General features: G+C 51.6%; 1 protein-coding gene across 3 annotated transcripts in view; it reads right to left on the reverse strand.

Moving 5' to 3' along the window:
- Positions 1 to 10501: 10501 nt before the first annotated feature.
- The window catches only part of UBOX5 (U-box domain containing 5), a 32928-nt gene continuing 28930 nt past the window's right edge, over positions 10502 to 14499 (reverse strand). For 2 of the 3 annotated variants that reach the window (XM_060124930.1, XM_060124929.1), the window contains exons 4-5: positions 13882 to 14043; positions 10502 to 11238 (exon numbers count right to left, since the gene is read on the reverse strand). In XM_060124930.1, coding sequence (XP_059980913.1) covers positions 11030 to 11238; positions 13882 to 14043 — 371 coding nt within the window. In that variant the 3' untranslated portion in view covers positions 10502 to 11029. The remainder of the gene's footprint in view (positions 11239 to 13881; positions 14044 to 14499) is intronic. The other variant, XM_060124931.1, reaches the window with a different exon arrangement.

The following is a 14499-nucleotide window of genomic DNA, read 5'->3' on the forward strand; positions in this document are numbered from 1 at the left end:
ACACCTGTTCCCAAGGTTGCTTGATGTACTGACCCCATGTCCTATCTCACTGAGGTCTTAAGGGAATCAGATCTGAAGGTGCTATAAGGGATTAGAATTTTCAGAAATCTTTACATAACAAAGAGTTGCAAGCCTCCAGATTAAACTCCAAGTCTCAGAATGTTCTTTAAATACTTCCTTACCCTTAGACCCTCTTTTCTGAGAACAGGTAACAACTGCCCCCCACTCCTGTTTCTTATTCCTTTTTTCTCAGGGTCAACCCAGTGCTTGTACTATAATGACATCTCTGCTACCCTCCGAAGGGGGTGGCCTCATTCTCAAACAGGTCTGCTAGCGTCTCATCTCATCTGCTTCCTATTAGTCTGACTCAAGGACCTTCAGCAGTGTGGTCACACAAATGCTCTGTGAACTATGCAGAGGAACGAAAGTGAGCAAACGTTGTGAGAGCCCAAGAACTGCTGACTGAATGAATTGAAGAGGGCGCGTTGAGCAGGGCAACAAACATAAGAAAAATGCTGGGCCTTAGCATGAAACTGCCTTGGGTCTGCACCAGCAGTAAGGAAAAAATAAAAAAGCTTTTTTCCCTTCTTCATCAGACGGGAGGGAGCTGAATGTGAATATGAGATCTCTAAAGAGGGTTACATTAAGCTTAAAAGAAATCAGAAATGAGAGGTCATCATAAAAAGTCTTACCTGCAAAAATAACCTAAGTAAAAAGCAACATAACCTAGGAAAAAATATTTTTGACAGGCTTTTTTCTGTATTAAAAGCCTGTACAGCAGCCAGGTGGGTGGATTCACATCTGGGGACTGTGGGCTCCCGCTCCAAGGCCTACACCAGGGTAGTTGTCTTTGTGGCTTGCAGGATCTTAGTTCCTCAACCAGGGACCGCCCATGAGAGGGGGCGATCGAGGTGGCCCCCTTTGGTCGGCTGGGAAGAGCCAGCGGAGGGCCACATGCGCTTCTCTCACGCTTCAGCCAGAGGACTGGCCAGAAATGCCGCGGGCCGAGGGGAGCAGAAGCGCAGTCAGGAAGCTTCGTGGGCCTCGGGGACCCGACGGGGTCGAGCACAAAGCGGGCGGCGCTGCCGGGGTGCACGGCCCACCGGCTGGGGCTCCCAGGAGGAATCTCGCTGCGCCATCTGACACCCTGGCCCAGCCCGGCCCGGCCCCAGCCCCGCGCTCCCGGCGGAGAAAAGCGCGCAGGGTGGCCACGCGGGGCGTGGGCAGCGGGGCAACGGCACAGGGCAGGTCCCCCTCTCCGGAATACCTTCGGTGCCTGTAGTTTGGAGAGTGAAGGCTGAGTGGGGAGCTCCGGGAAGAGGGGGCAGGGAGGGCGCAGCTGGCAGGATAAAGAACTTGTGCTGCAAAGGTGTGAAGGAAGAGGATCTAAGCGTGGGGGCGGGGGGGCGGGACATAACACAGGAAGAACAGGCCTGTTGAACCCCGGACAACAACAGAGACTTCCATAGCCCTGGGTACCTGGCAGTACTGTTCTCAGCCTTTTACAAACCTTTCCTCCTTGAATCCGCATAAAACCCTAGGAAGGAGGAAGTCATTTTTATCTCCATTTGTAGACAGGAAACTGGGGGACCGAGAAGTTGCCCCAGGAGGCCCAGGTAATAAACAGCAGACCTGGGATTGAAACACAGTCCCCAGAGTCTGTGTTCTTTACCACTCCATTGCCTGGAAACCCACTAACAGTGACTAAACCACCAGGACATTTATAACTTATTTAGAATTCGGGGTTGGAGGTTGATGGTCCTATGCTTGGCCTGGGGTCCAGGGAAGTCACCTGGGAATTCCTTACTGCCTCTGGCACCTTCTTCATGTCTGGGTGTCCCTCCTCATGGCAAGGGAGGCAGTCACAAAATGGGTGCCCTCCTCCGAGCCTCTCCTTTCTCAGGGAGGAGAAACTTATCTGTCCATCTTCTACACTAAACAGGGAAAATGCCTAAACAGGGGTGATGGGGAACAGCTAACAGTTACTGCAAGCTGACAGTGTGTTCCCAGCACTACACTATAAGCTGTGTAACAATGTCAGAAGATACGTTTATCACCATTTTATTGCTGTGGAAACTGAGGCTTAAAAGGGTTAAGCAATTTCCTGAAGTGCCACAGCCAGCAAGGAGCAGGGGCAGGACCCCAACACCAGAGCACCCTGAGGGAGAGGGGTCCCCACCCCTGCACCTTTCAAGGCTTTGATGGGCTATCCCAGGTTGTGATTTGCTGTTGTTTTGGAAGACAGAACTCCAGGAGCTCCTACAAATCATGTCCTAAATGTGTTAATCTGATGCCACCCTAACTTGCTTCAAAATAACATGAGAGGGGTGAATTGGGTGAGGGTAAGTAAAGAAGAAATAAGACTAGCCATGAATTGAGAGTTGTTGAAACTGGGTGATGGGTACATGAGAGTTGATTATACTAATCTGTATTTTTGTATGTGTGTGGAATTTTCCATAATAAATTTTTTTTTTTTTTAAGTATCAGCTCCACCTTTTTTAGGACCTGGGGTAAAATATGACTAAATATATAAAAGTTGTAAGTCAAGCTAACAAAATGTAAAATGAAACGTGTTCTGTCCTCCTACCTTGAAAAATATATGTTCATGATGACCTGAAGTCCATGTTCAGATTTGGAGGTCTGCAGCAGAACTTGGCAGCCTCGGGGGCTGGTCTCTCCCTATAGCTTTGTTCTGTCCCACATCCCAGGGACAGGCACACTGGTGGACATTCCGGGTTCTGCCTGTGCACCTCACAAATTGCCTCCCCTTCCCGCCACGTAGGCACATTTGCACAGCTGAGGGGCAGTCCACCTGGGCCACAGACCCATGGAAGAGGACTCTTCCAGCCATAGATACAGTCATGGGAAAGTTAGGCAGCAAGTTCCAGGCCACAACCCTCAGTGCACAGATTCTGTGTGGGCATGTCCCCTGGTCTCACCCTGAGGAGAGCCAGAGAAGGCCCTCTAAGGGCTTTTCTGGTCTGGTCTTAGACATTAATGGTCCTTGAGTCTGCCAGAGCCCTGCCCTCAGTAGGCACATGGCTCCAACGACTCAGCTGCTTCCTCCTCGCCTGTCATAGGACACCAGGGTCCAAACCAGAGTGTGAAGACCCATTTCACTGCCTTCTGCCCCTTCCTGAAGAATCCTACCTGCCCCTCATGTTCTTGAGAGTCATATGTCCATTCCTTAAAGCTCCCTCAGTCTGTAGCCAATGGAGAAAGGGTAGTACCTTAAAAGAAAATCAGGACGCTATTATGAAGAGTCAGCGGATGCCTCCCCACAAAATCCACTGAGATCAGTACCAGAGTCCCATCTTTCTTGCCCCCATCCCTGACCTTAGCAGACTTGACTCTCCTTGCAGGTTGATGTAGTACTGTACCTAGACATCCCTTAATCATGTGTTTCCCCGTCTCCCTGCCCCACTAGACAGTGTTTCTTTCATCTTTGTGTCCCCAGGACCCTGCATCGGGCCCCTCACTGGCTCTTTAGTAAATGGCCAAGTCAGTGTGCTGGCCAGCCTGGAAGCATTAGGATCCTCTGTCTGTGCTGGCTGCCCACGGTCAGGTACAAAATATTAGCATAGGAATATTTTTAGATTTTCCCCTCCCCTCTCTGCTAAGAGGATTCTGGTTTTGAGCTCCCAGGTTCTCCCCCTCCTTCCCCAGCCCCCTCTGCAGCATTTGTCTAGGATTTTGTGGTTGTTCCAGTTACTACTGCTGTGTAACAAACCACCCACAATGCAGTGCTCTAGACAACGACCATTCTTTATGCTCATGGATTCTGAAGGTCGGGAGCCCCAACAGGGCACAGCAAGGACACCTTTTCTCTGCCCCACAATGTGTGGCGTCCCTGCTGGAAAGAGTGAATGGCTTGGGGCTGGAATCATCTGGAGAATTCTTCATGCACATGCCTGGGCACCTGGGCTGAGATGACTCAGAGGCTGGGCCCAGCTGGGACTGCCAACTGGAGTGCCTGCCTGCCTGTGGCCTCTCTGTGTGGCTCCTCACAGCCTGGTGGCCTTGGGGTAGTTGGACTTCTTGCTTGGTGGCTCAAGGCTTCAAGAGTGAGCGTTCCAGCAAACTAAGCAGACTGGCAGCCTCAGAAATCTCATAGGGTCACTGCTGCCACACTCCATTGGTCGAAGCAGCCACAAGCCTGTCCAGGGTCAAGAGAAGGAACAAAGTGCCCCTTTGGGTGGGAGGAGTGCTGAATAATTGGCAACCAATCATTTGAAATCATCCCAGTGTCATGAAGTCAGGAGGAAAGGATGAAGACTGAGGTTTGGAATAGATGTTTCCAGGGAGCACTGGAAAAATAGGTATGGGAGCAGGGGCACAAAAGGACTGCAGGAGGTAGATGGGAGGATAAAGGGGGAATTTGAAGAAGAGTTGCTGACAGACATCACGTATCATGTGAAACTGCGTTTTGGCAGCTGAATCTGTATTTTTGCTCCAGATCACTCCATGACTGAGACATGTGGGCCACAGCTTTGCAGGCCTTAGACCAAGCTTGAACAGGTCCACCCAGGCCGCTCAAGCCTGCCCACAGGTTTCTTGAGTTGAGGAAACTTTCAGGGGCTGAGGCACTTACCATCATTTCCGCCATCTCATTACAGAAGGTCAATTTGCCAAGGCCGCCTGGTGCATAAACACATGCCTCGGCATCTCATTTACCCCCGGTGTTCATGCTCCCCTCCCCTCCTCATTCCCAGGGGCCAGATCCCCTCAAGCCTGATCTCATTCTTGGGGTGGGGGGGAGAGGAAGGCAGGTGAGAGGGGCTCTCTCTGGGGGATCCTGGTTTCTGAGACGGGCTAATTACAGGCTTCCTAATTAATGAGCCATGAGGTTGCATTTCATCAGCTGAGTCACAGGTGATGTCTGGGCCCTGGGCCCAAGGGAAGAGTATGAGGAATCATGGGAGGTGGAGGCCAGGCTGTGTCTCTGCCTCCCTGACCCTCGTTCTCTAGATGCTCTCTTTTCAAACCCAGTTCTTCTTACCACCTTAGAGGGTGTCAGCAGCCCCCCTTCCTCCCTACACCTACCTCTGCTTCCTGATATTTTCCTGGGACTGTCCCCCAGTCTGTCCATCCCTTATGCCTGCCCACCCCCCAGGACCACATAGAGCTCATTAGCTATTGTTTCCCCATCACCCAGTTTCTCTTTCTCTTTCTCCCTCAGCCACATACATCACACAACTGGAGCTGCTGTCTGTACCATGGCAACCACATCTCGGGATCCTAGCACCCACTGCCGTTGGCCACAGCCTGCCAGAGACCATTCCTGAGCCACTCTTCCACCTGTCTCCTTGCTCCTTCCCACACTCACCTCTTTCAGTAACTGTACATGACAGGTACTTTTCCATTTTCATTTCAACCAGAAGATGTATCCATTTACAGGAAGTTAATGCTGCTGAGTCTTTATTGGCGGTGGTGGGGGAAGGGGAATTCTTTTATTTTTTGTGCCTAGAGGTATAATATTTTTGAATTTTCAAAAGCTGTGCTGTAGCTTGGTCATGAGTTGTTATTCCATAGAATTGTTTGTGCCTTTAGATCTGGGTCTCATGATGGGCTTGGGCCCAGGTGGAAAGGTTCTAGTAGGTCGTGGAGTTGGGTGGTTTCCCACCAGATCAGTGCTGGCAGTACCCTGTTCCCTGTACTAGGCTCCCGTTCAAAGGAGGGATCCTTAGCGGCTCTGTGGTGACAACATCCAGGCCACCCCTGTAGAGGGGACCTGCGCCTGATCTTTGCCAGCCTCTACTACCTTCAGAGAGTCTCAGGGGTTAAGTTGGTGGCCTTGGAGTCAGTCAGATGAGCTCTTCATGGAACTGGGCCTCAGCTTACTCCTTCTACTGAGAGTTGTGAGGATTAAATGAGGTAATATGTATGAAGTGCTTAGCACAATTCCCAGGATGGCATGCTCAATATATAGAAACTTTCTAAAAGACTTATTTATTTATTTTTATTTGTTTTTTTCGGCTGCATCGGGTCTTAGTTGTGGTGCTCGGGCTTCTATAGTTCTGGCGTGTGGGCTTAGTTGCCCCTTGGCATGTGGGATCTTAGTTCCCCAACCAGGGATTGAACCGGCATCCCCTGCATTGCAAGAAAGATTCTTAACCACTGGACCACCTGAAAGACTTCTGAATGCAAAGGTTTTTTTTGTTGTTGTTGTTTTTCATACCTGGATGGGCTTCAAATTCTCTATAATCTCCTTGATATTTCATGCAAAATCATGTGTGTGCAAACCACTTGTTCCTGGGCCCATCTTCTGGACACAGCTGGCCACTCCACAGGGGGTGATGTGGCTCTAAGCCCCCCAGACCAGCCCTGGCTGCTCAGGCTGCCTGTTGGTAGGGTTGGAATCGTTCTCTTCATTTTTTGCCGAAGAATCTTTGGGCTAGAATCCTATAGGTGGGATGGCTGGGTCAGAGGGATCATGCATATGTAACTTTGCTAGATATTCACCTCCACAGAGGGTGTACTCCTTGCATTCCCACAGCCTCATCAGCAGATTGTGGCCAAATTTTGAGATTTGTGCCCATCTGCTAAACAAGAAATGGTATTTCAGGCGTATTTTTATTTCATCGTATTTATGAGCAAGGTTGAGCATCTTTTGACATGCTTAAAAGGCCATTTGCATTTCTTTGTGTGTCTTTATTTTTAGAAGCTATATATTGGAATATTAACCATTGTAATACAACTTACATATTGTATTTTCCTAGTTTGTAATTTGTGTTTTTACTTTGCTAATGGTGGCTTTCTTTTTCTATGTAAGAGGGTTTTTTTGTTTTTATTTTTTATGTAGTCAACTTTATCAATCTTTCCCCTAAACTATATGTGGATTCTGAAATCAGGAAAGGTTTTCTCACTTCCAGCTTTACAAGAATTTCCTCATTTTCCATTTTCTTCTAGTTCTTAGATGGTTTCCTTCTTCCAGTGACTCCAGCACCACTTGCTGAGAGGTCCCCGCCCCCCCGCCGCCCCAATTTCCTTATGCAGTTGGGTCTGTTACTGGATTTTAAAATTTTTTTCATTGCTCTGTCTGTGTATTCATGGGTTAGTTTTCCCCACCCCCAAATCAAACTGTTCATTTTCAGATTTTTTCTAGTTATTCTGGCTTGTTCTTCAAAAAGATCTTTATAATAAGAATAGTGTGTAATGACAGCAAATGTCCATTAAATAATGTTAAGGGAAATAGCAGGCAACAGAACCACACAGTATATACACGTGCCTCTTTTTCCTTATAAAAAATTATTGGAAGGGAAAAGAGCCAGGAGAGCCATGTTTGAGTGGTCATCTCTCAGTAGTATGGCTATGGGTAGCATTACCTTGTTACTGATGCAAACCTTGGTGGAAAAAACCTGCCAACTGCCACATGGCTGCCTCTTCCTCCTTCCTCCTCACCTCCTCCCTGTGCCACTCGGGAGATCTTGTCACCCTCTGGGCCAAGGCATCTCTTTGTAAGGGAGGGAGTGCATTACAGCAGGGAGGAGGCTGTGGACACGGCCTCTGCCGGGTGGGGGTGGGGGCCGGCAAGGTGCTGGCGCATCTGATTACTCTACCCCACTGTCCTGCTCTCCGTTACAAGCTCCACCCCCGTGTAGGGGTGTTTCCCTACTTCCCGGGAGACAGGTTCCTAAGCGGTAAAGGGAACACCAAGGGCCAATAGAACTTTCTTTGATGGTGGAATGTTCTGTATCTGTGCTGTCCAACAGGGTAGCCACTAGCACATGTGACTATTCAGTACTTCAAATGTGGCTGGTGTGACTGAGGAACTGAGTTTGTTTTTTGTTTTTTTGCGGTACGCGGGCCTCTCACTGCCGTGGCCTCTCCCGCTGCGGAGCACAGGCTCCGGACGCACAGGCTCAGCGGCCATGGCTCACAGGCCCAGCCGCTCCGCGGCACGTGGGATCCTCCTGGACCGGGGCACGAACCCGTGTCCCCTGCATCGGCAGGCGGACTCTCAACCACTGCGCCACCAGTGAAGCCCCTGAGTTATTTTTATTTACTTTAAAAAGCCACTCTACTGGCCAATTCCCCATCCAGCCACGCCCCTTCCAACCTAGAACTGGAAGGAAAGATCCTGCCTGTGTAAGTGGACTGAGAGGCCAAGCAGGCCGGTGTGGCTGGAGAGGGGAGAGGGCAGCTCCGCGGGAGGGCCCAGCACACCAGCAGCCCCGTCCCTGCCCCAGTGGCCAGCACACAGGCAGCCAGCCCAGCATCACAATACTGCAGACCGCAGGTGAGCAGCAGCCTGGCAGCCCGGCAGCCTGGCGGGGGGGTGGGGGTGGGGTCCCTCCAGGGGCAGGTCTCTTTGTCTGCAGACCTCCTTACAGCAACCCAGGCAGCAGAGGACCATTTCTTGGGGAATGGAAAAGCACCCAGCAACTGAGCGGCCTCAGGCTGGAGACCCATGGGAGGAAGCAGGGCTGACGAGGGGATGGGGGAGCCTTTCAGCTCCAGGACCCAGACGCAGCCGCCTGGAGATGGAGTACTCCGGGCACAGAGCAGCTGCTCCTCTTGGTGATTTGGTTTCCCTACTTCTTCTACCTTCAGGACTACTTCTGAGTGGCCCTCCCTTCTGCCTGCCCCTGGGGCTGGAGGGCGAAGGCAGAGGGAGCATGAGTGAGGGTGGAGTAGCCAAGGCCTGGGGCCTTGGCCCCACAAGGGGACGGCCAGGTTATGGGGCAAGGCCTCACTCTGCACCTTGGGGATGAAGATTTGGAGACCAGCCACTGGGGCCCAGCTTCCTGCTCTCAAAGGGCCCAGGGCTGCGTGCCCCCAAATGGACTTTGGGTTAAATGCTACAGGAAAGGGGACATGTACCCCCAAAGACCCTGTGGTCAAGCAAGGGGGCAGTGGGGTCACAAGGCTTTGAAGTCCTGAGTCTTCTCAGAGTCAATAGAGTCCAGCTCCTTGAGTTAATTGGTTAGCTGCTTTGCGCTTGCCCTGGGCTCTGGTGAGAAATCCTTTGAGTCTAGTTGGCAGCAAGAGAAAAGTTATTCTCATTTTCTAGGGGAGAGAAACGGAGCCCAGCAGTGCTTTGTGTGTTCTGGCAAGGGTGGTGAAAAGACCACTTCATTTTAGGGGACCCTTTAAGATAAAAATGGTGCATCTCCAAGGATGTGGCTATGGCTCCACCTGTCCATCACAGGGGCTCCCATGCCTGGTTTCCTCCCAGAGCTACCTGGGGAGTAGCAGCCTGTTCAAAATGCAGATCACCAGGCCCCCCGCAGGAGGGGAGGAACCTCTGCCCTCATCTGGGCACTCTGTTTTATGCTGACCCCACGCTGGCGACTTCCTCAGGCTCCCAGGTTGGGAGAGACGAGACAAACCCCAGAGGGAAGGCCTCCCAGCAGTGAACTTGCTCTTGGGGAACTAGGCTGTTATCTTGAGGCCATGACAGGCTGAGGGTAGGAAGTGCCCTCCCCTCTGTAGCACTGCTTTTGCTGCAATGGTGGGGCTTTTCCTAGAACACAAGCACACAAGGAAGATAAGGCAATAATCCGGACTGACCCAGACATTTAAAGCCAAAGGACACACGGGAGTCTCACCAGCCAAGAGGAAAGCCCACCAATGCAGACCTTGGAGGCTCATGTGAGGGGTCAAGAGAAGTGTCACCAGGAGGCAGAAGGGAGGGTGGGATTGCCTCCACAGCCACCTTTGTGGCCATACACACCTTCTAGGAACTCTTAAGAACACATTCTCTAACCCCAGCCCCAGATCTCTAAATTCTTAGATCTGGAGTCCAAGAATGGAATTTTTAATAAGCTCCCTCCTTCCCCCATTAGTGTAAGAACTATAGTTCTCTCTGCCCTGTGAGCAAAGCGTGGAGGCCAGAGAGAATGCTGTCCTCCTCCCCTGGAGGGTCCCGGAGGCAGCAGGCCTGTGGGAGTAGTGGAGAGCAGATGGCTCAGTATCCTGAGTGGCTTGAGGGACCCCCACAGCCTGTCCACCAGTGGCTGTGATGAAATCTCAAGAATAAAATAAGAAGCATCACTGCGCTCCTCCTTCCCAAACATGCTCAGAGGAAACAGGGAATAGCAGAGTGTATTTTTTCACGGATATTCTTCCATGACTAGGATCTACTCCATACAGTAAACAGTTGTAGGAATACATATTTTCCCTCTGGGACTCCAAAACTTTGAATGGGAAAAAAAAGTGCAATCTATCCACAAGTATCTTTGCTGAAATAGGCCCCATGCAGAAAAGGTACCTTCTCCCCTCAGAAGGCAGTGCAGCTCTGCCAACACGCAGCTAAGCAAGCTGTCACCAGCCTAGGGGGCTGCTCAACCCTCCCAACTGGCGTGCACACCCACCTGCAAACCCTCATGCATCAGATGCACCTGCAAATGCAACTTCTTGTCCCTTCAGGCCATTGACCCAAATTACAATCTGACAGGGTTGCAGTGACTGCTCACGGCTGCCCTGTGACAGTCCCACTTTGTGTGGGTGCAGGCAGGGTAGAGGAGTATGATGACACAGACAAGAGGAAGCCCACAGCGGACGTCAACCATTGCTTTATTAAGGCTCGGAGTGGTTTGCCAGTCAGAGGAGCTGAGTCATTTACTCCACAGATCCTTGCCATGCTCCACTTTTGGGTGACACTGAAGGTGGAGGCTCTCTCTGAGATCCCGAGCCACATTCACATCCACCTTGTAGGCTGAGGGGTGTGTGCAGACGACCTGGGGGGCCTCAGAGGGTGGGGCTGGCTCTAGCAGGCCCTGGGTTCTGGCAGGGGGGTGCTGGCAGGGAGGCACAGGAGGGCAGGGACATCTCCCCCATCCCTCCCAGCTCAAACTATGGCTTTGTTATCCTATTGCCACTTGAGCAGGCGTGGAGAGCCCCTTCCCTGACCCCTCACACCACAGGCCCATGTGCTATGCTGTGGGAGGAGACAAAGGGAAAGCCCGCGAGAAAGCAGAGGCCCCCCTGTGCCTGGGACCTGGCCAGACCCCAGGAGCTTTGACCCCCCACTCGCTCCTCCTCAGCTCCTCCCAGCGATGGGTCTTCTCAGGTTGAGGCCAGTCACTCAGAAGTGAACCCGCAGAACGTCCTGGCTGGCAAATGGCTGCTGGCAGGCTATGCATGTCATGGGCAGGGAGCGTTGCTTCTCACCCAGGCAGGGCCGGCACAGGAGATGGCCACAGGGAAGCTGGTACACGGGCTCCTTTTTGAAGTAGGGAGAGAACACTCTTTTGCAGGATGTGCATTCGGGGCCCAGGATGCTCCCAGGCTGCTCTGGTGAATCAGGGAAGAAAATAGGCCAGGGTTAGGAAAAGCTGCCCCCAGTCCAGGCTCCATCCTGGAGGCGGGCATGTGCCTGGAGTAGGACAAGAAGCTTCCCTACCCTGCATCCCTTCAGCAGCCTGGCTTCCTCCCTCCCTAGGCCGCCTCTGACTGATCTGGGAGGAGAGGATGCCAGAGAGCCTGAGAATCTGGGGAGCCTCCTCTCCATAATCAAATCTCGGTGCTCCAATGAATGCTCAAGAAAAGCTGGCTTCTGAGGGCTGCTAGGCAGCACTGGGCCCTTCCTGCTGCTCTCCCAGCAAGATGGACTTTCCCCTGGATAGGCTGCCAAGGTCAGAGCAAGGCACAAGCTCACCCTGACAACCTTGATAAACTGCAAGAAAGGTGAGATGTGACAAGAAGAAAAAGCAAAAAATGGTCTGAGGTACCCAGGTTGGGCAGGTCAAGGGGGGATGGAGGTCACCAGAGGGGCAGGGTTGAGGTCTGTCTGTAGCAGACCTGCCTGCTGAGCCTGGCACCTGAGTCTCTTTAGCCTGTAGCCCAGCAGTTCCCCTCCTGACCCATCAATCCCTTTCTTGTGCTGCAGGCTCTCTCCTTCATGCTTCCCACAGAGCCTCCTGAATGAGGGCCACAGCGGGCAGGTCTTGCCACCCCTCCTCCCCAAGCTATACCTGCTGCCCTTCTCTCGTGGCCCTGGCCTAGGGAGGCTGATCTTTCTCCCCCAGTCCACACCCATCTGGAGAGGGCAAGGATGACCTTTTGGGTGAAGAGCCATAAGAATGAAAGGGAGCCAGCCATGCATGAGTCAAAGGGACAGCAAGTACAAAGAGTGGCTGGTCCATTAAAGAAACAGAAAAAACAAAGGTGTGATGTGTGAGAGAGTGGCAGAGGAGGGTGGAGCAGGCTGGAACATGTAGGACCTCACAGGCAGCAATTTATATTTTATTCCAAGTTCAGTGGGATACCCTGGAAGGATTCTAAGAAGTGGAGTATCATGATCTGGCTTACATAAAAAGATCCCTCTCTGGGCTTCCCTGGTGGCGCAGTGGTTGAGAGTCTGCCTGCCGCTGCAGGGGACACGGGTTCGTGCCCCGGTCCGGGAGGATCCCACATGCCGCAGAGCGGCTGGGCCCGTGAGCCATGGCCGCTAAGCCCGCGCGTCCGGAGCCTGTGCTCCGCAACAGGAGAGGTCACAACAGTGAGAGGCCCGCGTACCGCAAAAAAAAAAAAAAAAGATCCCTCTGGCTCCTGTGAGGAGGATGGGCAAGGCAAGGGTGACTGTGGAGGAGCAGCAGAGGCTGCTACAGGAATCTGGGGGAGCAGTGCAGGAGCTGGGGCCAGGGTAGCAGCAAGAGTAATGGAGCAGAGAGGACATCCCTGAGATCTATTTTGGAGCAGTGTAAACAAAACTTGATGATGAACAGAATGTCAGGAATGTTGACAGAAACCAAGGATGACATCCATGTTATAGGCTTGACCACAGGGTAGAAGATGCTTGCTTTTTACCAGTGACTGGATGATGGGGGGCTATGGGGAAAAACCTTTGGAGGCGCCTGCAGTTCTGAGTTAGAAATTCACTTAAGATATCCATGAATCTCCCACACAGAGGCACCAAGAAGCTGTAAGGGAGGTCAGGGTCTGAGTTCCAAGGAGACGAAGGAGCTACAGGTGAATATGGGCAGTCACAGGCCAAGTGGGCTCTCACTTGAGTGACACAGAGTATAGAGAAGAGGGTCTAAGACAAGAGTCTGGAAGAGAAGGAAGAATCAGCAAAGGAAATTGAAGAGAGACTCTTGAAAATGGGGAGAAAAAGAGCAAAACATCCGGAAGGCCAAGACAGGTGTTTCAGAAAGGAGAGGCTGGTTAGCCACAATAGACGCTGCTGAGAGGGTAAGTGTCCATCGAATTTGGGGTCATGGAAATTGCTGGTCACCTGGACAAGACAGGTTCTGGGAGTGATTAGGATGGAAACATAATCAGAGAGACAGGGAGGAGGGGACAAGGGCAGAAAAGGTAAGATGGCCTGGGATCCAGGCAATAAGAGAACAGACTAACTTTGGACAGGCAGGAGGAAGCAAGTGTATACCTTATCATTAGCCCCACCAGATTTCATCTTGTAAAAAATGCTCCAGATTCTCTCACTTTGTATCCTAACCGATTCTATCATCCATTGTGGTCCCAGGTTCATTTTAGGCAAAACTTAGCTCAGTAAGCTATCACTGTTCTAAGATACTGGTGAAAATGTTAATAGGAAGGGATGAAGATGACATACTCAACTAGAAACCACCCTCCACATTTACATAAAGTACCCCAGATGTCAGATGAGAGACAGACTACATAAGAAAAATAAGCAAAAAGGGAGAAACAAACAAAAGTCCTCAGGACAGAGTAATTAACATTAGATCTTACCAAAAAACACCAATCCCCAACGCCACAGAATTACTAAGAATTGACTAAAGAATGACTTTCTTGTGAAGAGTTAAACTTCATAGGCAGCCCTTGAACTCACCCTGGAAAAGTAAAGGCCTAGGTGTTGGAGCTAAGGAGCTTGGGCATAGAGGTTCACAGAGCCCCAGAGGCATGGCCCGGCATCCTGTTCAAGGGCTCTGAGGAGACAGACAGGGCCCCTCTTACCCGAGCTGGAGTCTGGCCTCCAGGAAGTATTGCTCCCTCTTGTGCTGAGGTGCTGGAGCTGTCCCCTGGTCAGCCGAGCTGTGAAGGAGGGCATGGAGCCAAGGGTTGACGTCAAGGCAATTTCCAAGCTTTGCGACAGCTTTTGCTCATGGGATACTGGACCTGTTGAGAGACGCACAGACCACAATATCCAGAGGTTTGGCAAAAGCGAAGACCAAAACACAAAGTCCTCTGAGAACCACAAATGGTACTTCTAACTTCAAACAGACACAAACATAAAGAAGGTCCTCCCTAATGTCTACTAATAGACTGTGATGACAGGATACCAGAAGTTAAAGCCCTGGGGCCCCTGGCAGTTCTTACCCATCCCACACTGCTTTCAGGATTCCTGGGCTCTGCGCTAGCTTTTCTCCTCCTGTACAAATTGCTGGGCAGGCCTGGGCCACCTCCTGGCTCACCTGTAGAACTGTACCCTACTTTCTGAAGGCCTCCCTGCCCGCCAAGGAAATGACTGGGGCAAGTAAACACCCAGTTTTGTACCCCTGCTCCCTGCCCCCATTCCCTCCCCAACAGCCTTAGTCTGCTCTTTCCCCATCTCCTCCCTGCTAGGGCCCCCTC

The sequence above is a fragment of the Lagenorhynchus albirostris genome, chromosome 15 (assembly GCF_949774975.1).
Source record: "Lagenorhynchus albirostris chromosome 15, mLagAlb1.1, whole genome shotgun sequence".
Taxonomy (NCBI): Eukaryota; Metazoa; Chordata; class Mammalia; order Artiodactyla; family Delphinidae; genus Lagenorhynchus; species Lagenorhynchus albirostris.